The sequence below is a fragment of the Micropterus dolomieu genome, linkage group LG21 (assembly GCF_021292245.1).
Source record: "Micropterus dolomieu isolate WLL.071019.BEF.003 ecotype Adirondacks linkage group LG21, ASM2129224v1, whole genome shotgun sequence".
NCBI classification, from domain to species: Eukaryota; Metazoa; Chordata; class Actinopteri; order Centrarchiformes; family Centrarchidae; genus Micropterus; species Micropterus dolomieu.
In genome coordinates this window covers 13,195,358-13,219,385 of record NC_060170.1, presented here as the reverse complement: position 1 = coordinate 13,219,385, position 24,028 = coordinate 13,195,358, and the positions used below count along the sequence as shown (strand labels likewise).

General features: G+C 40.4%; 3 protein-coding genes and 1 long non-coding RNA gene across 7 annotated transcripts in view; 2 read left to right on the top strand and 2 right to left on the bottom strand.

The window, feature by feature from the left end:
- poli (polymerase (DNA directed) iota) overlaps positions 1–4,822 on the bottom strand; it is a 10,335-nt gene extending 5,513 nt beyond the window's left edge. The window contains exons 1-8 of the mRNA XM_046034925.1: positions 4,403–4,822; positions 4,137–4,262; positions 3,897–4,061; positions 3,337–3,483; positions 2,869–3,105; positions 2,067–2,245; positions 1,323–1,414; positions 1,084–1,217 (exon numbers count right to left, since the gene is read on the bottom strand). Coding sequence (XP_045890881.1) covers positions 1,084–1,217; positions 1,323–1,414; positions 2,067–2,245; positions 2,869–3,105; positions 3,337–3,483; positions 3,897–4,061; positions 4,137–4,262; positions 4,403–4,475 — 1,153 coding nt within the window. The 5' untranslated portion in view covers positions 4,476–4,822. The remainder of the gene's footprint in view (positions 1–1,083; positions 1,218–1,322; positions 1,415–2,066; positions 2,246–2,868; positions 3,106–3,336; positions 3,484–3,896; positions 4,062–4,136; positions 4,263–4,402) is intronic.
- On the top strand, positions 4,730–13,099 carry zgc:152968 (uncharacterized protein LOC564848 homolog). 3 transcript variants are annotated; one of them, XM_046034923.1, is made up of 16 exons: positions 4,744–5,080; positions 6,011–7,590; positions 7,678–7,773; positions 7,945–8,200; positions 8,584–8,924; positions 9,047–9,190; positions 9,275–9,389; positions 9,470–9,541; positions 9,624–9,767; positions 9,931–10,044; positions 10,155–10,228; positions 10,297–10,401; positions 10,662–10,777; positions 11,124–11,262; positions 12,371–12,491; positions 12,713–13,099. In XM_046034923.1, exons 1-16 carry the CDS (start codon positions 4,927–4,929, stop codon positions 12,799–12,801), a joined length of 3,660 nt encoding a protein of 1,219 aa, XP_045890879.1. In that variant the 5' UTR covers positions 4,744–4,926; the 3' UTR covers positions 12,802–13,099. The 3 variants fall into 3 exon arrangements, 2 of the variants coding, with proteins under 2 accessions (XP_045890879.1, XP_045890880.1); XM_046034924.1 differs by having other exon boundaries at positions 4,748–5,080; positions 9,627–9,767; XR_006822494.1 differs by lacking the exons at positions 10,155–10,228; positions 12,371–12,491; positions 12,713–13,099 and having other exon boundaries at positions 4,730–5,080; positions 11,124–11,150.
- Positions 13,100–13,285: 186 nt separating this feature from the next.
- LOC123959804 overlaps positions 13,286–24,028 on the top strand; it is a 33,786-nt gene continuing 23,043 nt past the window's right edge. The window contains exons 1-2 of the long non-coding RNA XR_006822394.1: positions 13,286–13,455; positions 16,228–16,332. This is a non-coding gene — a long non-coding RNA (uncharacterized LOC123959804). The remainder of the gene's footprint in view (positions 13,456–16,227; positions 16,333–24,028) is intronic.
- LOC123959802 (UDP-glucuronosyltransferase 2A1-like) overlaps positions 16,188–24,028 on the bottom strand; it is a 10,531-nt gene continuing 2,690 nt past the window's right edge. The window contains exons 3-6 of one of the 2 annotated variants that reach the window (XM_046034091.1): positions 23,282–23,413; positions 21,516–21,603; positions 16,834–17,053; positions 16,188–16,473 (exon numbers count right to left, since the gene is read on the bottom strand). In XM_046034091.1, coding sequence (XP_045890047.1) covers positions 16,188–16,473; positions 16,834–17,053; positions 21,516–21,603; positions 23,282–23,413 — 726 coding nt within the window. The remainder of the gene's footprint in view (positions 16,474–16,833; positions 17,054–21,515; positions 21,604–23,281; positions 23,414–24,028) is intronic. The other variant, XM_046034090.1, reaches the window with a different exon arrangement.

Here is a 24,028-nt window from a genome sequence, read left to right as displayed (position 1 = left end):
ATGGGGGTGGTAGCATCATGCTTTGGGGGTGTTTTTCTGCACACGGGACAGGGCGACTGCACTGTATTAAGGAGAGGATGACCGGGGCCATGTATTGCGAGATTTTGGGGAACAACCTCCTTCCCTCAGTTAGAGCATTGAAGATGGGTCGAGGCTGGGTCTTCCAACATGACAATGACCCGAAGCACACAGCCAGGATAACCAAGGAGCGGCTCTGTAAGAAGCATATCAAGGTGCTGGCGTGGCCTAGCCAGTCTCCAGACCTAAACCCAATAGAGAATCTTTGGAGGGAGCTCAAACTCCGTGTTTCTCAGCGACAGCCCAGAAACCTGACTGATCTAGAGAAGATCTGTGTGGAGGAGTGGGCCAAAATCCCTCCTGCAGTGTGTGCAAACCTGGTGAAAAACTACAGGAAACGTTTGACCTCTGTAATTGCAAACAAAGGCTACTGTACCAAATATTAACATTGATTTTCTCAGGTGTTCAAATACTTATTTGCAGCTGTATCATACAAATAAATGGTTAAAAAATCATACATTGTGATTTATGGATTTTTTTTTTTTTTTTTAGATTATGTCTCTCACAGTGGACATGCACCTATGATGACAATTTCAGACCCCTCCATGATTTCTAAGTGGGAGAACTTGCAAAATAGCAGGGTGTTCAAATACTTATTTTCCTCACTGTATGTATGTGTATATATATATATATATATATCTCAAAGCAACTTTAAAAAGGTCTCTGACAAAGTTTAAGGAGTCAAAATTGCCATAGTTTGAGTTAAATTGTGACATTTAAAACACTGCAGAGGCTTTGTCCTTGATTATTTTAAAGCCAACAAATTGTGGTGAACTTATTCACCAAACCCTTTCAGGAAGGAGAAAGGGCATGGCACTGAGGCATACACATAATGTATTTAGGTGCTGTATTTAACTGAAATATGAGTATGTTCATGGAAATCAATTCTAAAGGCTTCATTTTCTTTTTCACAAACAAATACTGTGAGTAGAAACCCTGATTAAGTGTCTACAAATGCCATCAAGAGCTTGTGCAGGTGGTATGTTTAAGTGTCCACGAGCTTACCGGAGGTGATCTTCTGTCCTATGTGGTTGGGGATCGGACACTGCCGGCTCTCCCGATTGAACCACTTGTTGGTTGCTGAGAATTTACGGATTGTAAGCCGGAAGGTTTGAGGCTGCCTGCCATCTTTTTGCATCCTAGTTTTTAAACAGATGATAAAAAAAAAAAAAAAGTTAGTTTCAGTGGCTCTAGCATAAACAAAACACATAGTGACCATTTAAATAGCTAACAAAGTATCCCACCTCTCCACCAGACTGCTCAGGAGTTCTTGAATCTTTTCCAAAACGTCTTTACTTGATGAGATTTTCTTGAAGGAGTCTTCTTCACTGAGAGACTGAAACATGAAGAGGATACTAACTGAGAAAACAAATACGGTCTGAATAAATCTAAAGGGGAAAAAGTTAACCTCACATGAAGTGCTGTGAAGTCTCAAAAGACAATCTCACCTTAGTGATATACAGTAGGCATTGGGCCAGTTCCCAAATACACTATAGATTTGTATTTGTTTTCCTTTCAATGTATGGTTCACAAAACACTGAATTTCCTGTTCATGTGTAAAAACAGAAATGTCTTTGCACAGAATCATCAGAGTATAAGCTTAGTACACTAAATTATATTTTCATTATAAAACCTACTATCTGTTGCCTTATTTTTATTTTTTAAGTTCCATGCGTGCAGTAATGCCACTTCTGCCACTATTATTTATATTTAGGTTAATAAGGCTAACCTAAGATCACACTGCCACATCAGATAATTTAAATAACCAATGAAGCTGCTGTGACACCCTCATAAAATGCTGCTGCTCTTTGATGGCCACAGACATAAGTCATAGAAAGTGTTGAAATGTTTTAAGCCAAAAGTGTGAGAGCTGGCAACGCTGTAATTACGGAGCTGAGCCCTATTTAACCCTTTCTTTCTACTTCTACAGTAGCAGATGATAAAATGCTCCTTCAGTTTAAGGTGATACGGGTAATTTCCTAGCCTACCTGAGGGGCCCCTGTAGGGGTGACGGGTGAGTCATCAACACCAAGCGCCAGATTCTTCAAGCGCTGAGCAGTGGGACCTCCGAACTCTCTCACCAAGTCATTCAGTGGGAAGAGCTGCAGATCTTTCACACTGACCAATCCCAGGGCTTGGAGTCTCTTAGTAGTTTGGTAACCCACCCCTATGAATACGGGACCACATCGTCAGGGATACTTGCAGTGAAAAATATTTAAACAATACTGCACACAAATATTAAAGATGACAAAGTAACAAATTAAGCAGTAAAATGGAGATAATGACATTATTATATATTATTATTATTATAGAGTATCATTTTTGTTCAAACTTAAAGGTTCATTGTGTAAGTTATAGTGGCATCTAGTGGTGAGGGTTGCAAATTGCAACCAGTACATTCAAGTACTCCTCAGATGGTCTCATTTCTTGAGTTGTAAAGCCGTTCTTCCGAATTCAGCATGTTCATGTGCTCTTAAGGAACGTGGAATCAACATGGACGATACAACACTTCACTCTACAGGGACAGCAAACTAACCATTGTAACCATTTTACAAATTACATGTTTGTAGAATATCTATATGCAATACGTGATTCTGCATTTATACACCACTGAATACAGAGTTATGTGAACTATATTGCCTTTCTGTCAATAAATCCTCCTAAATATTACACACTGAACCTTTAATACACCTTTACAAAAAACATAGCAGAATTTATTTCTCTTCAACTGTTGCATAAAAAAAGTCTACTGATGAATAACTAATTTACACATAAGGTGAACATCTGTACCTGGTACTTTGCAGAGACTGCTCAGGCAGCCCATGATGTCGCTGACATTTTCCGGCAACAGCGTGGTTTGCTGATTGGGTTTGAAAGTGCCCGACACCAGTTTGGCCAGTAGCTTGTTCGAGGCGATGCCAGCGCAGCCAGTCAGACCCACTTTGCTGTGGATGGCTTCCCTCAGCTCTGCTGCAATGTGCGAACCTAAAGCCAACCTTGGATGATCATGAGCTTCAACATCTGCACCTGAGCAGGAACAGAAAAACAGACGTTTAGGTTCTCTGTGGTTGTGAAAACATGACATTCTTTCAAAAGGATCCAAAAGTAAACTTTTCATGTTGTGGGAAACTGAAAGTGCAATGCAAATATTCTAAAAACAGTAGCTTCTTGGCTTGTTTCACAACTCATTTCCTGGTTTCCATTTGCCAGATGTACTTTGACGTACAGCTACACACCAGAGGCAGGTATGTGACTTACTGAAATGGTTGTAGACATGTCCTTTAAATGAAAAGTTGTTGGACTCTGGTGTCTCAGCTAACTTTCTTTCTACCATCTCTGTAATGTCCATGAAGTTTTCATCAAATCCAAGCCTCTCTACCAGTGGACAGTAGGACATCAGCAGCTCTGGATGGAGGACAAGAAAAGGTAAAGAAAGAAGAGCACATAAATATATTAAATAATATATATGATGTGGGTTATAATGTATGTGGAAATAAGGAAGGCAGAGGCAATGCCAAATGTCTTGCCTTTTAACTGAATTCTGGCTATTTGAGGTTACTGTAACTGGACAAATGTTGAAAGTGCTAGAGAGTCTAGAAAGAATCTCTGGCTCATTATTTAGACTGACACCAAAACCCAACATAAGACAGCTCAGTTATTCTCTGCTACAGAGTTTGCTTGCTGTTGGCTGAAAATAACTTCATGTCACATGCCACGTTTTGAGGAGTAATTTACTCTAAATACTTAAATCCTGAATGCTTAGCTAATTTACTAAATACAGGTACTATAGTTTTGTATTGCAACAGAAAAGAACCTACCCGTCACTTTGTAGGACATTTCTCTGTAGTGCGTCAGGTCTTCTCCATTAACCAGCACCAGCTGAGGACATTTCTCCTTAGCATCAGTCAAAGACATCAGCTTGGTGACTCCCTGCTCCCTTGCCACATAGTTACAGGTGACTATGATGTATTTCTGCTGAATACCTAATGATATGAGAAACATCACTGAGCCACACAAATCCTGGGCTTCTGAGCTTCTACTATAACAAATCAGTTTACCTATAGGGACTTCTCTCAGTGCTGGGTTTCTGACCATTTCCACCTGAGCGTAGAAGCAGTCCAGGTCAAAATGCAGAATGACTCTGTGTGCAGGTGCTTGTGCTGATGTCTTATTGAGACTTGAACCTGAAACAGAGAATATACATACAAAAATAACCAGATGAGACGTATAACGTTAACTTAGCTTACAGACAGAGCAGAGCCGTGTTTCTCTCTGCATGTCAAAAAGCCCAATGGAAAGCCACATGACAGTCTTCATAATTTACCAGAAGCAGCAGCGACCGGATCAACAAAACTGTTCTCCCACTCGGTTTCATCCTCTTCCTCGCTATTATCCATTTCAAATAACGCAAATTGTGATTTTAATATGCCACATAAGACCCGTTGTTGTTGTTTTAGGTGCGGTGGGTAAACGTCCCTGGAAAAGTGCACCAAACACTGAAAATACTCTTTCGTTGTGGATCCAAGTTCTGTTTAGTGGAGCAGCGCCGACCGCCGACGTGGAGGGATTACTGCGACACGGTGAACTACAACTGTCTACAACAACCTGGACAAATACTTAAATGAACCCTCATGACTCGATATGTACCATAGGCCGGGATTAAATTGGTTTAATTTCTCGAAAAATACACGCATTTCGGGACAAATACTAATTTTGATGAATTAAACGGTCGTCTCGCGACCTGAGCAGAGCATTTATAAAGTGCGGCTGACGTCACCCGGGGTTCAGTTGGAGCCTCCACCTGTTGGCCGACAGTTAGTTAGTGATTTAACCAAGCGGTTTTTGCTGATGTTTCCCTCATCTGGTCTTTTTGCTGACATAATCTGTCCTTTCTCAAAAAGTGGGCTCTGTGAGCGGCCACACTGTTTGTACAAACATGCCACAGAAGAACTGCGGGATATGTGTGCTGCCTCGTATAAATCATCGATAGTTGACTTTGCAGGTCAGTGTTTTGAGGATTGCTATCTAACTACAATTTGCAGATTGCAGTAACTTGTAGTCTTGCCTGTTAAACGTTTTGCATATATGTATACAGTGTAACTTTAGTATAAAGTGGGCTAGACGTGGGTTTAAAACTTACTGAACTAGCTTAAAGATGAAGCAACTTCACACTTAAACCAAAAGTCGTGACTGTCTCTTTTTGTTTTCAAATAACGTTAACTGTTAAAAACTCTCAAAATTAGATGGTATCACACTTAACCTGAGAATAAAAATACAATTAAGCTTAGCTATTGTCAAGGCAGGTAAGGAAAATAAATTGTTTTGGCATTATTGGTTCTTTGTGCAACAATTGATTTAAATTCTAAATACTTTTAAGCAAAGATCAGTTTGTGGTAAACTAGTCTTTAAACGTAAAAACACAAATAAATGAATTGAGAAGCTTAAAACGATCTCAAACTAGTTAGTAGTATAAAGTAGGGGTTCTCAAAAGAGGGTCAGCAAGGTGCTAATTTATTTTCACTATATTTTTCTATCCATAAGTGACACAGTGACAGAATGTATGACTATTGTGGCCATGGGTTTGATACACTTTCTGCAACTAACATCCAAAAACTAAAACCATATCAGATGGGGCTCCCTGGTCTAATATGTGTCAGTTCAGGTTGAGAACTTTGAGAACCCCTGGTGTAAAGACAACGATTGCTCCTGCGTGCAGCCACAGGTCACCACACCAGCATTACCAGGGCACTAAGCGTTTTCCCAGCACAATGTGCACAAATTACTATTTTTAGGGGCATATGTGGCTAAATTTGTTGCATGTAGAGAGCCCTAAATACCCACAACTTATTTATATTTAACCCAATCTCACCCTGAACTATTTCAGCAATATCATTAATGCTATTAAGTCCTTTTTCATATTCTGTTTGAACAGGCCGCAATGGCTATCCACATGCTGTCTGTGGAGCACCAGCGAATGATGACACCAAAGATGGCCTCCAGGAGCTGGAACGGATCAATAAGGAGATTGAAACTGTAAGGCACGAGGTGGAGCAGGAGCAAAAGCGACTGTCCCGGTACCAGACTGTGCAGGCAGGCAGCACACACACTGCGCTTAATTCTTCTGTTTCCAAGTCTGACATTACAAGTAAAAATATGCACAGAGGTTCTTATGGACTGTCTTCATCCACAAATGTTACTAAAACGTGCTCCCGAGCAAGGAAGTACGTGGTTGACAACTCAAAACCAAGGACTGATTTGGAGTATGACCCTCTGTCCAATTTTTCTGCTGGCTTGCGTTCTTACAGCTCATCGGGTAAAGAGCAAAAAGTGAAAAATGGACAAGGTTTGAAAAGGGCAAGAAACGCTGTATCTTGTGACCAAAAGAAGCCAGTCACATATCAGGCTCAGCTTTCCCGATCTCCAGAGCCACTTGATGACTCTAACGAAGACTGCGTCTTGATTATTGACGTTCCTCCCTCGCCTGACGAAAAGAGACTGCGAGCTCAGAAACCTGTTGATTCTGTTCCTGGCAAATCCCTCCATGATAAAGTTGAGGTAATAAAGGACGCCCAAACAACAAATATTTTACTTGATACTCCACCGCACCTTGCAAACAGTGAGGTGTGCAAGGTCTCATCAACGGTAGAAAAAAACAGAGTTTATAGTAGTTGTGTTGCTGAAAACAATAAAGGTCCATCTGATCTTTATGAGAACAAAGGATGTGAAAATATACCCGTTTATGGGCATGAAGATGACATAACTGGATGTTTAGAAGACCTGGCATGTGAAAGTCTGAAAATTAGTAATCACTTTCAGGCTGCTGAAACACAAGTGGAGGAAAGTCCTGAACCTGCAAGTCCTGCTGCAACCACAGTCCAGCAAGATCCAAACTGGAACAAGCTGGTGGTGGAAAAGGAAAAAAACAAGTTTCAGATTGAATTGCCTCTGTGTGAGCTGCCTCATAGTGTTGAGAAAATGAATCCAGTGCAGCCACATCATTTTTCACCAAAGAATTCACTTTTTTATAAAGCCCCAGCCGCTAACCCAGACTCACCGTGCAGGCAACACACCAAGCAAACCCTGACTACAGAACAGCCAGCTCAGAACAGAGTTAGTAATCAGTGGTCTTCCACAAAATGTGTACCCTCGGTGTGGCCACACAGCCAGGAAACGTCAAGCAAAATGCCAGGGCAGATGCAGGGTAAAACTATTCCACCTGAAAGCTGCCTGAAGCTGGCAGAACCAGCTTCAGGCAGCAGCCAAGGTCAGGCTTGGCACAATTTGTCAGCATCAAGCTTGATGAACAGAGTAGAGTCATCAACTGAGCAGCTTTTGGTGAAAGAAGAGGATACTGAGGATTTAATAATCATTGATTCCAGCTCTGATGATGAAAATGAGCTCAACTATTCAGAAATGGAGCTGTCTGACAGTGACCCGATGGAGGAATGCTACAGGATCTTCATGGAGGCAAACAGTAAGGATCAGGGAAATGAAGAGCAGCCTGATGTGTCTGTAAGTATGCTGTGGACGCTCCAAATCCAAGATGAAGAAATGTCTTCAACAGTGTAAAGATCTCTTCCCTCACCTGCTCATTTTTAGGTTGGATCTACGGATGTGGAGAAGCCGGAGTTAAACAGCAAACCCCAAGCATCGTCAGGAAAGAAGAGGGTGGCTCATGAAGCCAGATATACAGAGGTACATGTTACATACAAATACTGTACACTGCAAGGCTTCTTTCAATCTCCAAAGAGGAATTTTAATTTTTTCCTGTACTAAATTAAAAGGTAAATCTAGTTAGGGTTAATTGAATACTACCGCTGCATGTATTTTCAGCACATTTTTTTATTTACTTGGTCAATTCTGCAGCCAGTGGCAAAGAGCAGACCTCAGCCCCAGGTGCTGGTTCCCCTATGTGGGCCTGCGGTGTCAGGATTTTACTCCCAGCCCTCCACCGCCTCCAAGTTCCAGCAGGTACAGCAAAGAGCCTCCATGCTGGCTGCTTCGGTTAAAGGTGGTCAGGCTTTTGTTTCCTCCACCTGTGAGAAGAAGCCAGAGACCCAGAGTGCGCCTTCTCCTGCGGCTCAAACCCTTGAAAACGTGCAGCCTGCTCCATTGCAAAATGGTAAGCTTCTGATGGCTGTAGTGGATGAGGTTTTATTAGGGTCTTGTTCTTCTTTTCTTTTGGAAAGATTACCACTAAAAAAAATGTACATCATATTGTGTCCCAACACAAGCGTAAAATAAAATGTTAAATATAAAAACATTATATCGTTGCGTAATGCAAAAATTGAAGCTTTTCCTTAAATTTAAATATTTTACTTTCATCGTATCTGTCTGCCAGTAAAACTTTGTGAGACCTTCCCTGTTTTTCATACATGTAGATCAAGCAGCATTTATTTTCTGTTGCTGTATGCAAAACTGTAAATAGAACTTATTCTAGTGGTGTATTTTAAGCTTTGTCTGCATGCATCATATCTGCATGTGTGTTTATGACTTATTCCGCAGCTTACATTAACTACGTACCTTTGGGAACTGCTGTGATCGAAGTAGGCAACAACTTGCACTTGATCCTCCCAGAGGGCGCCTTCCCTCTGCCCGTTACTTCCAGCTCCAGCCAAGTTACTTCAGTTCTAACCCCAATCAGTCAAGTGCATATGAGCACTGTCGCCGTTAAACAAATATACCATCCACCTTCAGTCACCCCTCTGCAAAGATACCGCACAACAGCGCCTGTGCTCATCCCTGCGCCGGCACGTAAACCTTCACTAACCTCTGCTTTTGCGTTGGCACATTCAAATCCGGCTGTTTCCACTACTCCTCAAACACCTGTCCATGCTGCTGTTAAGGTGAGTGGTTAAAAGCTGCCTTTGTTGGGGCCAAATTCAAATACTATAACTAAACATGTGTCTGGTGTAAGTTGGACATGGTTTTTATCTGGTTAATATTAATAATGAATATATTCTTTCAGCCAGTGCCTACTAAACGTAAGCTGAAGCAGCAGTGTGAGGCCACCAAAGACAAAGTGCCCCATGACATCCGTCAGCGTTATATTAACATGTTTACGGAGGAGTTCCTCAAAACGACAGCCAATGTTAACGATGCCTTTGAGAAGGTGAGCTTGTGCCACTTAATGTCATCCTCCTAACTGACCAACTATAGTCTAGATATTAATTTCCATCCCTGTTCTTGTTGATAGGCTCTTGCTGAAGAGAGGACTGTGTATAATCGCAGTGTGAACAAACTCAAATATCTGAGTGTTGCAGTGAATGCACTGAAGAAGCTGAAGAACCAAAGTGGTGCTGCTGTAAAAGGTGAGAATCTCTGGGGAAAAGCCACATGATGCCGATAAAAGACTAGTTGTATTTAATCCATTTATATTTTTCTTGTGCAGATGAAAATGACGTGAGCAGCCAAAGATTCAAAGGCAACATTCCACTTAACCTGAAGAAGTTTAAAGGAAACGGTGAGAATTTGTTTCTTTTTTTAATGGGTTTGTCATTTCATTCAAATATTTTGACAGCTTCTCAGTGAATGAATTTTTCCAGCAGACGATATGGCCTTTTATGAGAGTTTAAAGGACTACATTTTGACTGAGGAAAAGCTGATTGAGAGCAACTATCCTGTCCAGCACCCAGAGAAATCTGGTTGTGCTGTTCTTTTTGCTGACAATAAGAAGGGCAACGCAGACCGTGAGTGAAAACATCATATTGCAGCTGCAAGACAGTTTGATGCTATTCTCATATTATATCACTAGAGGGCACACTTGTCTGTGCTGTACTGATAATGACTTTTCTCAGCACATTTCACTCTGATGTGTGTTTTGTTTTTCCTCCTCTATTTTGTTGGATAAAGCCCTCAAGAGGATCTGCTGTCGGTGTGGGGCCACATACTCTGTGAGCCAAACGGGCAAACACACCCGTAAGGAGGAGTGTAACTACCACTATGGGAAAGGAGTTAAAAATAAAGGTGAGTATATCATAGTTTTATGTTTTCCAAACGTTTCAAAATGTTTACCATACAGTGAACGCCATCAGAGAATTGTGTAGATAAAATTTATTAAATTAAACTGTTAACAGTGCCAGGTGGCGTGGAGACCCGCTACAGTTGCTGTGAGGGCGTCATGGGAGCACCTGGATGTCAGGTGTTTAAGGTAGGAAAAGACGGTGTGAGAGATTATTCCATAACTTAAATGTTGATTGATTTTTATATCTTCCTCAGTTGCATGTCCACGATTCGCTCAGCCTGGATGGGTTTGTGTCGACCGTTCGCAGACATCCCTCAGATACGAGCTGTCCTGGGGTCTACTCCTTGGATTGTGAAATGGTGATCAGCTTTTTTTATTTATTTATTTTTTTTGAGGGGCCCAGTTTTTATAATCTTCTCCACGTTTGGAAACAAAACCCCAACTCACTTCTGGTGCACGATTTTAAAACTAGTGTGACACCCTGATGTGCACATGTGGCTGATGTCAAAACAAACATTAATCAGTGGGTCTGTGGATAGAGTTGAAGCTTTTTGATATTTAGCTGGCCTCGAGTCTGAAGTGAAAACAATATAAATTGTGTTCATTTTTGTTGTTATAGTGTTATACCATTCACGGTCTGGAGCTGTCCAGAGTGACGGTGGTCAACTCTAGTCTGCAAATCATCTATGACACCTTTGTCAGACCTGATAATGAGGTCATCGACCTCAACACCAGGTAATGGAATTGGATACTTTGCTATTTTTTCCCCTCTTTTTTTACCCCAATGTGCTCTTCACATCTATTCAACAATATCCACCCTCTGAAACTGGTAAGAACTCAGAAATTTATGTTAAAGCGCATGTCGTGTGTCTAAAATGAGAATGTAAAGGGGAAACAGAGGAAAATAAAGTTGAAACAAACGGCATTGCAACTAGATGAAAGACAGTTTTGCATTACAATACAACATGCGTGTCCAAAGATCATTACTAATGATAGGTGATAAAGTGAAGGAAATGATACTGTATTGATGTATTTTAATCAGCCAACTGCTCTATCAATATCCTGTGTGACACTTGTCAAGGTTTTCAGGCATCAGTGAGGAAGACGTGAAGGGTAACTGCACCTCCCTCAGAGAGGTGCAGGAAACCTTATTGAGCTTCATCAATGCCGACACCATTCTGATTGGACACGGCCTAGAAACAGACCTCTGTGCCCTCAAGGTGACTACTGTAAGCTTTTCCCAACATTATTCATTCACAACATGTATCGGTTTCAATCGTGGCTAACCTGGTCAAGGATTTTAAAAACCAAGCTGTGAGCGTGTTTGCATAAACCAAGAGGTTTGTAACTAAAAGCCACGTTACATCCAACATGACTGCCTGCTAAGTTCTTAACACAATTTCTTTGCCAAGAGCCTTTTAAAAATTATTTCAGGAGTATCCCTATGCATGGTTTGTTATAACTTATTCATTTGTAGACCTTGTTTTCTATTTTTATTTTAATTTAATTTCAGTTAGTTTCTTCTGTTAGTCCATGGGATCATCAGCAAAAGTGGTGTTGTCTAGATGATTATAGTGGTGGGGTTTATATAACATGGATTATTATTATTATTATTATTATTATTAATAACCTGAATGTAGAGGTTGTTGACAAACAAATCTAAACACTTCATGAGAAAGTATAAACTCTGAATTAACTTGACAGTCACAATTACAAACACTTTTACAAATATGGGTTATAGAGGGTTAAATGCCAAGTACCAGCTTCTCTCAGCTATTAAAGGGATTTGGCAAGTTGGAGTTTTTTTAGGCAACATAAGATGACGAAGAGCTATAAAAATTCCTATACTGTGTAATATGTCATTGGAAACAGTCTCATAATTCATGACAACATGTGTCAGACACATAACTGCATTGACCAAGTGGAAGTCTGGTCACGTGTATAATTGGCATAAGGGTGAACAAATGCTAGTTGGCATTTAACATTAAATTACCTACTTTGGTAGCAGTGTTTGAATAATCCAAACCAGTATAGAAAAGTCCAGAGAACCTTTTCATCAGGTATATCTGTCTAAACAATTACAAAACTGGTAGGATTTTCATCTACCATCTTAAAAGTGGGACTAGAAGGTCACACTTGGTGAAGATTAGTCATTTCAGTCCCAACACCTACTGGTGTGCAGTGCCATCAATGGAAGACTTTTGTTTAAAATTATGTTAGTTTTTTCCACCTGTACCTCCATCTTCATTACGGAGTAATGTTCACTTTTCCTATAGAGGCTGATTCCCTAAGTAATAATAGCTTCAGATATCTTCCTCTTTACTGTAGTTTCTCCATGGTACGGTGGTGGACACATCAGTGGTTTTCCCCCACCGTCTGGGCCCCCCTCACAAGCTGACCCTGAACAACCTCACTGCTGAATACCTCAGGAGGATCATCCAAGAGAGTGGTGGGTCATCATGGATACCTACAGCCACCATACAAGTGTTTGTTTTGAATGTCCATTAAGTTAAAATTCCACCTTACAACTGAAACTAAATCTAAACTCAAATAAAGAAATGGCTCAAAATTTAAGGGTAAAGCTCACAAAAACTAATTTATATAGCTAATGCATGTTTTGTCAATGTGTATTGACAATGTATTTATATACTGTATTAATGTTTCTCCCAGTTTGTGGCCACGACACTGCAGAAGACGCTGCTGCCTGCATGGAGCTTATGTTATGGAAGGTGAAAGAAGACGGAAAACTGAAAAAATGATGGAAATAAAACCTATTCATACAGGGGTGGGGGGTGTGCTTTAATGCAAATTTGAATGTCACCTTTATTTTTGACACGATGATGATGATAACATGGGAGGGCTGGTTTTTTGTTTTTTTAGTATTATTACATCACTTGATTTATATTAATGCAATATTTTCTGTATGTTAAATTTTAATTTGCAGCCCATGTGTCAATGCCTTTATACATATCTGTGATTGCACTGCTGTGTACTAAGAAAACATGAAGGGGTGGGGTATCATCAGAAGTATCAAAGTAAAGGCACAGAATGAAATCCCTTTGTGTGTGGTTTCTTTTCTTAAGTTACACCACCCAATGAAATAATGTGAAATAGGCTACAGGTGCAGTTATGCTAATTAGTGCACACCTGTCAGCAATTGAAGCAATTACTGGTGATACATGAAGGAGCAAACAAGAAGACTTTCCACATACTGTATTGGAAAGAATAAATGGTTTGTCTGTGTAGAGAGGGACTGTTTTTCAGGCTGGCCTGACTGAACTTGAGTTTATGGTGACAAAACTGTTGCTCATCTTTATCATGCAGATGACTATTTAAAGAAAGCAGTTAAACGACAATATTAGACACTGTAACCTGTGGCCTGTACTACACAGTGAGGTAACTTGCTTATCCAGGTAACTTCTGGAGTGCCTTTTTCAGTCGTCGGGTGTATCTTCCCGGTTAACCCGTATAACGAAAGGTGAATAGGTGTTACCCGAGGGCTGCGTTTGAAGTCTTTTTAGCTTAGGAAGGTTCCTAACTGAGTGAAGTGAACCTGAAGTATTTCAGTGCTTCCTTTCATATCACCTTTAGCATAGGGTACACCGGACCATCCTTTACAAAGGAAAGGAGAGCATGCCGTCCCACAATTCCTTGCGGCGGCAACATTTTAAGCGGCGCACATTCTCAAACGATAAAATCCGTCAACCACATTTAGCAAGATCCTTGCAATACAGAGCACGTTATGATACTTTTATAAGTAATTATAGTCTTTGGTGGCATTTTTCACGCTATTGAAACTCAAACTTTGTTGCAATATCACAGACATCAGGGGCAAGTAGCGGACTGCTGTGTGTGTGTATGGGCATGAGATGAGGCCGCACACTGCTGCCACACTGGTCGGTGTGGTCGCTGCCACTTGGGGCGCTAAGGATAGTGGGCTCTGACCACTGGTTGCAGTTGGTTATATCTACTGTAATACATCTTTATCATAATTCTTTGTTAATGTATTATCGATTATGCCTACTCTTATTGTTGCACTATATATTGCAGTTTGTGTGGTTATACCTACAGTAATAGCCTACATCTATCTATCTTTAGTCCTTGCCTATAACAAGCCCTGTGTTATCACCTGTGAATGAAAGTGTGTACATCTTTCTAGATCACAATATTTTGTAAAATATACTATATTATCAATTATGCCTCTTATTGATGCACTGTAGGCCTACAGTATATTGTAGTTTGTGTGGTTGTAGCCAATCTACAGTAGGCTAATACATCTATCTAGATCATAATACTTTGATAAATATAGCCTACAATATTATCGATTATGCCTATATTCTTATTGTTGCACTGTATATTGCAGTTTGTGTGGTTAACCTACAGTAATAAATCTCTATCTTTGAAGAAGGCCAGTGATGTCACCTGTGAAGGAAAGTGTGGTGAGTCATGATGACCACTTGTTGGTTGAATCCAAGCTAGACTGATTTTAACAATAAGAATATAGTTATAATCAAAAATTAGTAGGCTATATTTAACAAAGTATTATGATCTAGATATATTTGTTACTGTAGATAGACTATAACCACGCAAACCGCAATATATAGTGCAACAATAAGAGTAGGCATAACATAGTATATTTAACAAAGAATTATGATAAAGTATTACAGTAGATATAACCAACTGCAACCAGTGGTCAGTGTGGCAGCGACCACTATCCTTAGCGCCCCTAGTGGCAGCGACCCAAGACTGTGGAGCCTTGTATCATGCCCTCTCTTGCCTGGCTCCAAATTAAAAGATTAAGTCTGGTTCGTGATGTCTTCTTCATACTTTGGTGTTTTTAAATTGAATAACGGCAATCGTGCGAATAAAATACTATCTATTCATTTCCAGGCCATTACAGCTTATTTATAAAAGTTTGATAACTTGTTGAACCTTTTTCATTATTTGTTTAATCATAGGGCTGAAGTTTAGGTTATTGCAGAGTTTTTCATTCTTATCACACCCAGGTATATAACTGGGTTCACAGGGATGCCATTAACTTCTGATAGTTCACATTCCTTAAGTGGTAGCCTAAAATACAGATTTGTTCAAGTTAATTCTTAAGCCTAATACAGTAGAAAATTCCTCAACACATCTAATTGCTTTGATTCATTCCTCTCTATTAGACAAAAAAAAAAAAGTATCATCTGCCAGTTGAGATAATTTAAATGATCTAAGATCATTTTAGGTCTACTTTGGAACCATAGACTGTATAAAACCTTGAAACTGACCTCTTTTAATGTGTACAGCCACAGTTTGTGTAACAAGGAACAGAAAGGAGCCTTCCCTCAGATACTGTGGTAGCGACCAGTGGTCTGTGTGGCGGCGACCACTATCTTTAGCGCCCCTAGTGGTAGCGACCAGTGGTCTGTGTGGCGGCGACCACTATCTTCAGCGCCCCTAGTGGTAGCGACCAGTGGTCTGTGTGGCAGAGACCAGTGGTCTGTGTGGCGGCGACCACTATCTTCAGCGCCCCTAGTGGTAGCGACCAGTGGTCTGTGTGGCGGCGACCAGACCACAGAATTGGCTACAACCCCCTCTCGTCTCGGATTATCAACCCTACAATGGACCTTATGTGCAGTTTTACATTTATATCTTAATCATATTACACAATCCTGACACAATCAACGTGCATTCTACTGGGGAAAATACGGAGCATGCGCCGTTGTGAAAACCTCTATCTACACCGCCGAACACACCCCTTTTGTGAGAATGCGCACCAACTCTGATTAAGTTGACACCGGGTTAACACGGACTCAACTAACCAACATCTTACCTACCGTCGTAGTACCGTTTAACTCCAGTGTAGGCAGTCAGAGTTTGTCAACCCTGAGTTTGCCTGATAACCCCGACTTAACTCTGAGTAGGCTGAACTCCCTTTGTAGTACAGGCCACTGTTCTCATGAATGTCTTAATTTTTTAACAATTATAATTAGTTGTTTAAAAGTAGTAACAATAACTCGTCCCAAGCCAGTAATTGTCACACAGTCCAGAGCTTTGTGGTTACATTATATGCTTTACACCAGCAGGAAAACTGGTGAACTGTTATATAAAGGTTGTTTTTTCACCAGTCTGTTCTTTACCAACTACATTTCAGTTCCATCAGTTACTCAGCCTTTGTCTTTGTCTTTGTATTTCTGCCACAGCACCTCCGGAAGCAGAAGCTGCAGGTCTTAATGAAGATGAATATCAAGAACAGTATGATAGCAAGGAGGAAGGCCACAACATCCAGGCTGTGATACTCATACCAGGTGAGCTCGTGGGCCTGAACCCTCAGGTGCTTGGCCCCTTTGTTTCTCATGGTGAACTCGATCCAGAACACCGCCTCATCCAGAGGACTCATTGGTCTGTCATGGTGGATACTGGACAGCCGCATGACATTCTCCTTGTACCTATGAATGTGGATATACAGGGGTGAAAATGTGGATTAATACGTTATTTATTTCACATTTTTATTCTTTAGTTTTTGCCTCCCCAAGAATGGGAGTGGGGTTATTGTATTTTAAAACTTTAATCTCCAACAAGAAATGCAATATATGAGGGAGAAGCTCATCCATTGGTCTTTGTGACTCTGTGGTGGTAATCAAACTCTGTCATACTGCATCAGATAATGGCTCCTTTGTCGTGTGTTATCAATCTTGTGTCTGCATTATTAATGTAAACCCTCCATAAAGGCAAATTGGCAAGAAAATACCCTTTTTAAAATATATATATATATATATCCTTAAGTGCAGATAGGTAAGATAACTCACGATTTCTCGTTGATGACAGCATTGACTGCATCTCTAAGGTCCTCTGTGTTCATGAAGTTCAAGTCTGCAATAACTGCAGCTCCCTTAGCCTTCATGTGGATCATGTTGTCTGGCTGGTCACCGAACATGGGGATGCCCACCATGGGAACACCGTGGTAGATGGCCTCATAAATCCCATTTGTGCCACCATGTGTGATGAAAGCTCTGGTCTTGGGGTGACCTGATAGGGTACCAAAGATCATGAAACACCCATGAAAAACTCCATGATGTGACTACTTGGCAAAGGCTTGTGAGTGGAGGCTGATAGATCAGAGCCCAGAGAGACGGTGGCAATCATACACACAGGCACCTACCTTAAGGACTTGTGCTTTTTTTAGTTCACCCTGTAGACACAGTGTTGGTCCAAGCCAGGCATAAGCTGTGTCCCAATTACCTGCTACTTAATAAATCGCAGCAGCTTTTGAGCATGTATTGAAAAGTTGCAAAGTATACTCTAATAAATAACTATTATATTTGGGGAAAAACATGTTTCTCATGTTGAGTTAAGTTGGGAGTGGCATTCCAAACAAGTACTGTGTAATTTCCTATTGGTATAAAACAGTTAGATTAGTGAGAGTATTTTTTATTTTTTTATTTTTTAACTGTAACCGAACCAGATATATGTTTAGACTGCTTTGCTTCCCTCAATCTTTACCAACTAACTTCAATAATTTCTTCATCTAAACCATCAACCTGCCTCTTAGACCCCATCCCGACTAGGCTGCTTAAAGAAGTTTTACTCTTAGTCAGCACTTCTATACTAGATATGATCAATCTATCTTTATCAACAGGCTATGTACCACATTACTTTAAAGTAGCTGTAATTAAACCTCTTCTGAAAAAGCCCAAACGTGATCGGATGTTTTAGCCAACTATAGACCTATATCCAATCTTCCATTTCTCTCTAAGATCCTGGAGAAAGCAGTTGCTAAACAGCTGTGTGACTTTCCACAAAGCAATAGTTTATTTGAGGATTTTCAGTCAGGATTTAGAGCTCATCATGGCACAGAGACAGCACTGGTGAAAATTACTAACGACCTCCTTATTGCATCAGACAAAGGACTTGTCTCTGTACTGGTTTTATTAGATCTAAGTGCTGCATTTGATACCATTGACCATCAGATCCTATTGCAGAGACTGGAACATTTCATTGGCATTAAAGGAACCGCTCTAAGATGGTTTAAGTCCTATTTATCAGACCGATTTCAGTTTGTATATGTTAACGATGAGTCCCCCATGCACGCCAAAGTTAGTCATGGAGTTCCTCAAGGATCTGTCCTCAGACCAATCCTGTTCACTATATATATGCTTCCTTTAGGCAATATTATCAGGAAATATTCCATAAACTTTCATTGTTATGCAGATGATACTCAATTATATCTATCGATCAAGCCAGATGAAACTCATCAGTTAGCTAAACTTCAAATGTGCCTTCAGGATGTTAAAACCTGGATGACCTGTAATTTTCTAATGTTAAACTTAGATAAAACTGAAGTTATTGTTCTGGGGCCTAAGCACCTCCGTGACGCATTATCTAAAGATATAGTTTCCCTTGATGGCATCGCCCTGGCCTCCAGCACCACTGTGAAGAATCTTGGAGTTCTTGAACATCCTGTCTAAAAATGATGCAGAAAAACAAGTCCATGCATTTGTTACTTCTAGGCTGGATTACTGTAATTCCTTATTATGAGGCTACTCGAAAAAGTCCACTAAGACTCTTCAGCTGATCCAGAATGCTGCAGCATGTGTTCTGACAGGAACCAGGAAAAGAGATCACATTTCTCCTGTTTTAGCTTATCTGCATTGGCTTCCTGTAAAATTCAGAATAGAATTTAAAATCCTTCTTCTCACCTACAAAGCTCTTAATGGTCAGGCACCATCTTATCTTAAAGAGCTCATAGTGCCTTACTACCCCACCAGAGCACTGCGCTCCCAGAATGCAGGTTTACTTGTGGTTCCTAGAGTCTCCAAAAGTAGAATGTGTAGCATGACTACATTGTTTTATTAAATTTATGAGAATTAATACCAAATTATGAATTTTAATATTCAGAAGATATTAATCCATAAATCTCTCGTTTCGCGGGGCACCACCCGATATTCAGTTCGCCCAGGGTCTCGGGACCGTTGAAGAGCCAGGACCAAGCAGAGGACAAGAGAGAGAGACAGCATGGGTTGCTGCTTTTGTCTGTTGTGGCGTGGTTCCCAGAGGGCAGTCCTTTGTTTCCCGGGCGGAGGGCTTGTTTCCGGTTTCCCGAGAGACATATTAAAGTTAATCAAAAAAATCTATTGGCATGTATTGTAATTAAATATCTTCCCACAATCAAACTTTAATTGCCAAACGGTTGTACCGTTCTAAGTTTTAAACATTTGATAAAAAGGAGAACAATTGTCAGTAGTTAGACCTTAAAAAAGATTAGCACTTCATAGGAATCACAGATGAGAGGAACTTAACTAGCTTTCTGGATATAGGCTATTGGCTGTTACATGTTCTTAGAGAATATAAGCAAGATACATGAATGGCATTAGATTATGGACAGATATATAAAGTGACATTTATACATTAAGGCATTTCAGACTAGAGCCCTGCATTTCAGCCCGAGCCCGACGGGCCCCGACTTATTTACGCCCCTGGGGCCGGGCTTCGGGCCACTTTTCACGTCATAGTACACATGCGGGCTGGGCCTCGGGCCTTTTTTGGCTCGCTATGTGTTTAGTGTCCCCGTCAGCAGCAGCAGCAGCGAACGTGTCTTAAGCCCAGCGGGAAGAGTGATAGAAGAGAGAAGGACGGGCTTAAAACCTTCCACTGTGGATGCTGTTCTTTTATTCCATGATGCTCTGTAAGAGACTGTTCTAACTTTTTGTTTGATTGGACTTTATTTTCGTTTAACTGTTGGAAACTACTGGAAAAAAGAATGGCCATGTTCTTTGGTGCATTATAAGGTAAGATAACCTGCAAGTTTGTTTTTAATTTATTTTATTTAATTTATTTAGATTGTAGGCTATTGCTCATTTCGTTTGGGAACGCTGTTGAGAGCAGCCTGCCTGCCTCACTGTAGTATTTCAAAAATGTTGTTTTACTCACTGTGGTTTAATAAATAAACATTTATTAAACTGTCTGTGTGAACAGATTTGAAGTGTTTTGTAGCTAAGTAAAGTATTAGCTTGATTTGAGAGGCTAAATTGATCAAACATGTTTTACTCGCTGTCGGCTCGGCTGTTTGGTCGTCATTAAAAAAAAAATCCTCCAAACATTTGTCTAAATTGACTTAATAAAGAAATGAAACTACTAATAACTAACAAAACTGACATATTTTAATGGCTGCCAATAGGGCAGGCTGTCGCTGTGTAATGAAAAAAACAAACAAACAAAAAACAAAGGCTCAGGCTCGGACGGAGAACTTTGATGAACTGTCGGACACGGGCTAGGGCCTGAGCGCCTCGGACCAGGGCCGGGCTCGGGCTCTATTTCAGACGATGGCATGTAATACTTATTTTGTCCACTTGGGGGAGCTCGGGTTACATGAGGATAGCTCTGCTTGATCCTAAAACAATCTTCTTAGGAGCTGGGGAATTTAGTCATTTTTAACCTTAAATTCAAGCTGGAAAATTAATATATAGGATGGATAGGAGTATAGGATGACATTTCTTTATCATCATTTCTAAAGGAGGTGTCAGAAAGTATTGTGAACAAAGCATTGGTTACAAAAAACGAATAAAGTCAGATAACTTTGCTGAAAATTAAAACACTGCAAAATTAACTTATTTAGATTCTTTAAACCACAAACAACAACATGGTAACCTAACTACTCAAATGGAGGCAAACGTAATCAAGTAACTAAAAGGTTATTTAATTAAACAAGGTGGCTTTGAGTCTTGAGGAGACTGTTTAGACAAAGGAATTTAGGCTGTCCCTGGGTGTCCTGGAGTTCCTCACACCTAGGTGTGACGAGGAGATTTTCCTTTGACGTGAGGTAATTAAACGAAGAGCAAGGTCAGTTGCCATGGTTACGTGTGTGGGGGGGCAGTTTAGGGCTTCCTGCCCTCTCTTAAGAAGAGTTCCGATAGGCTGTTGTAATCTCTGGTCAGTGTTCCTTTTGTCATTTTAACAGTTCAGGCACAGAGAGGCTTATCTCGGCTGTTGCCAATAGCACTTAGGGAAAGAAACCTTTCAACCCCCCTCCTTTGGGGTCTCAACAGTGAGATAACTGTTGTTGTGATTTGGCGCTATATAAATAAAATTTAATTGAATATATGTATATATAATATAATGAAAATTACCCCCACTTTTTCCAACTGCATCATATAGTGATGTGTTAATGCATCCAGTTATGATAATTCAATAATATTATGTAATAATATTCTGAATTGGAACATTCTTGGTAATAATGAAGTTATTATTAGAGGATTATTAATGAAAGAGTACTCTTGCTGTTGGTACTTAAAGTATTTTTTAATGCTAATACTTTTAAGACTTTTTTACTTTAAAATTTTGAATGCATGACTTTTACTTGTAACAGTATTGCTCTCCAATGTCAGTTTTAGGATTCTGTATTGTCAAATTAGTAATGAAAAAAAACAAAACCTACCCTATTTCATTTAAAAGTATAAATCTTGAGGATTACTGTCTTGAAGGCCTTACTTACCCAATAGGTCATTCTGAGGGATCCAGTCGTATATTCTGGTGTTGGCACCCAGAGTCTTTGGTTTTTCTCCACGGTATCTCCACAGCACCTTTTTAAACAATGGTAAAAAGACTTTTAGACCAACACAGTGCCAATGTTATGTCATGATATACATAGCAGCACATTTAATAATTACGCCCAAGTAATAAGGAACAAGCACTAACCTTAGCAAGCCTTCCCTCTTGACTCTGTCCCCTCTCACCTCCTTCAGTTTATTGCTCCTGAGCTCCTTCCTTTTCTCCACCTCATCGTCTTTTCCTAACACTAAAGCAGCTACAGTGAAACATCTTTTAAAGAAACCCACTCTCAGCCCTTCTGTCTCTCTTCTTCCAAAACACTTAATTTTGCTGTCTTCACTCAGTGTTCTACTCTCCACCAGAACAACCTTCTCCACCCTCATCAGTTATAGTTTCAAGCCCACTCAACTGAGACTGCCCTTCTTGCTCCGCACTGCTAGAGCATCCTCCCTCTCCTCGGTTGTCATCCTGCTAGAAGTCAACGTTTGACACAGTGAACCACAAGATCCTCCTCTCCACCCTCCAAGAACTGGAACCACAGTTCTTCTGTGGATTTAGGCAGACTCACTTGCTTCTCTCTCTTCATGTAATCCAAGATTTGTTCAGAATTAATGGTCTTCTCATTGCTGAGGCAGATACTTATTCATCATGCAATACCATCTGGGAGGTGTCTGATTAGCCCCAAATGTATTCTGCAGCATGAAGGAACGACCCCAAACATACTTCGAAAGTCATTAAGGACTATCTTCAGCGTAAAGAAGAACAAGGAGTCCTGGAAATGATGTTATGACCCACCAGAGCCCTGATCTCAACATCATCTAGTCTGTCTGGGATTACATGAAGAGAGAGAAGCAACTATGGCTGCATAACTCCACAGAAAAACTGTGGGTAGTTCTCCAAGATGTTTGGCCCTGCTTGCAGAGTTCCTATAAAAACTGATGCGACGTCGAAGGCAAAGGGGTGGTCACACCAAATATTGATTTGATTTATACTTTTCTTTCCACGCGAGATACTTGCGTAAAACAAGTACAATTTATTAAACTAAAGAACAACCTGGAAAGGACAACCTCCCAGAAAGAGCGAGGGGCATCACACTATGAACTTGTATTTTTGAAATCATTCTTACCTTTACAACATTTGCACACCTGCCTTAAACCTCTGCATAGTTGTCTATCTACCCACCCACGTCCTGCACCAATATCCTGATTCAACTAGAAAAAAAACACCGTGTCATTATAACTTTATTACCATTAATTGCAAATCATGTGTTACTGCTGACTTCCTACGTCATCATAAGCTTATTAGCTTCTATCCCTTCCCTTCTATCTCCCAGAGAGGTGTTGGTTTCGTTAAATGCCAGCATGATAGGAAAATCAATTTAAGACTTGAAATTTGCGGGAATCCGCTGCAGTTAATATTTTGTTGCCTTTGTTTCATTAGTTACATAACATCACCTGATAATGCAGTTTCAAGCAGCAACTTGTTTTTTGAAGTTGTCGCATGAAGGACACCTGACAGTCACCTGTCAAATAACATTCCTTTCAACTATACTGTTGGAAAATCCACTTTAAAAAAGCCTTCCTGAGTTTTTAAAATATTCCTTGCTTGTAACTGCTTTGCTATGTGATGACAGTGTAACTGTGGCGTTAAAACTGTGTTCAAAGGTTATTCAAGTGAATTCCAGTAGTCACACAGAAGTTGACCTCTGACCTTTTGTGGGATCTGAGCGAGGGCTGAGGCGATCATGTTTCCCTTCTCTGTAGTGACGTTGTTGATGAATGATCCCAAACTGAAGACCACGATGCCAGCGTCTCCAGAACTCTGCACAAACTTTTCCATATCCTGTAAGAAGAGAAACATTATCTCATTGTAAACCAACCAGCATTTTATTGTATTTCCTCAGCATTTTAATGGCTCATTCTCTTCATTGTTTGTCAGGAATACTGTGGAGGTGTAATTAGATGTTAGTAGGCCTGTAATAGTGGAGACAGCCCTACCTCTGGTAAAGGTTTAGCAGGTCTGCAGTGGATCCCACCAACAAATTTGAAGTTAGGAAGGAAAGGGCGAGGGAAATCAAAATCCCAGTAGGTTCGCATCAACCAGATGTCTGCTCTACCCATCACTTCACAGGCACTGGTGGGTGTTCCTGTCACAACGCAAAAGTAATGGATGACAGCATAAAGTATCACCAATACTTAAGATGAGATGGCTAATTTAAAATGTTTATTTACTTAAATGTCAAATTGTTGACAAATGTGACATTGCAATTGCATTAAACAGTGGTTCTTGTAGCTGAGTTACTCACCTTTGACTTCAGAGTAATATTTATCTAGTTCTTTCCAAAAAATATTATCGATCCCAAAATCCTGCAGTGCGTAGAAGAGGAAGTTCCACACTCTCTCGGAGAAGTCCATCTTGTCAGTCAGTTTGCTCATTGCGCCGGGGACAAAGGAAGGT

Bases quoted from the DNA above. Each gene is read 5' to 3' on its own strand.
- zgc:152968 (XM_046034923.1), top strand. From the start codon at position 4,927: ATGTTTCCCTCATCTGGTCTTTTTGCTGACATAATCTGTCCTTTCTCA. The intron at 8,925-9,046 runs GTGAGTGGTTAA...ATATTCTTTCAG, and splicing joins CTGTCCATGCTGCTGTTAAG to CCAGTGCCTACTAAACGTAA. The intron at 10,229-10,296 runs GTAGGAAAAGAC...TATCTTCCTCAG, and splicing joins CTGGATGTCAGGTGTTTAAG to TTGCATGTCCACGATTCGCT.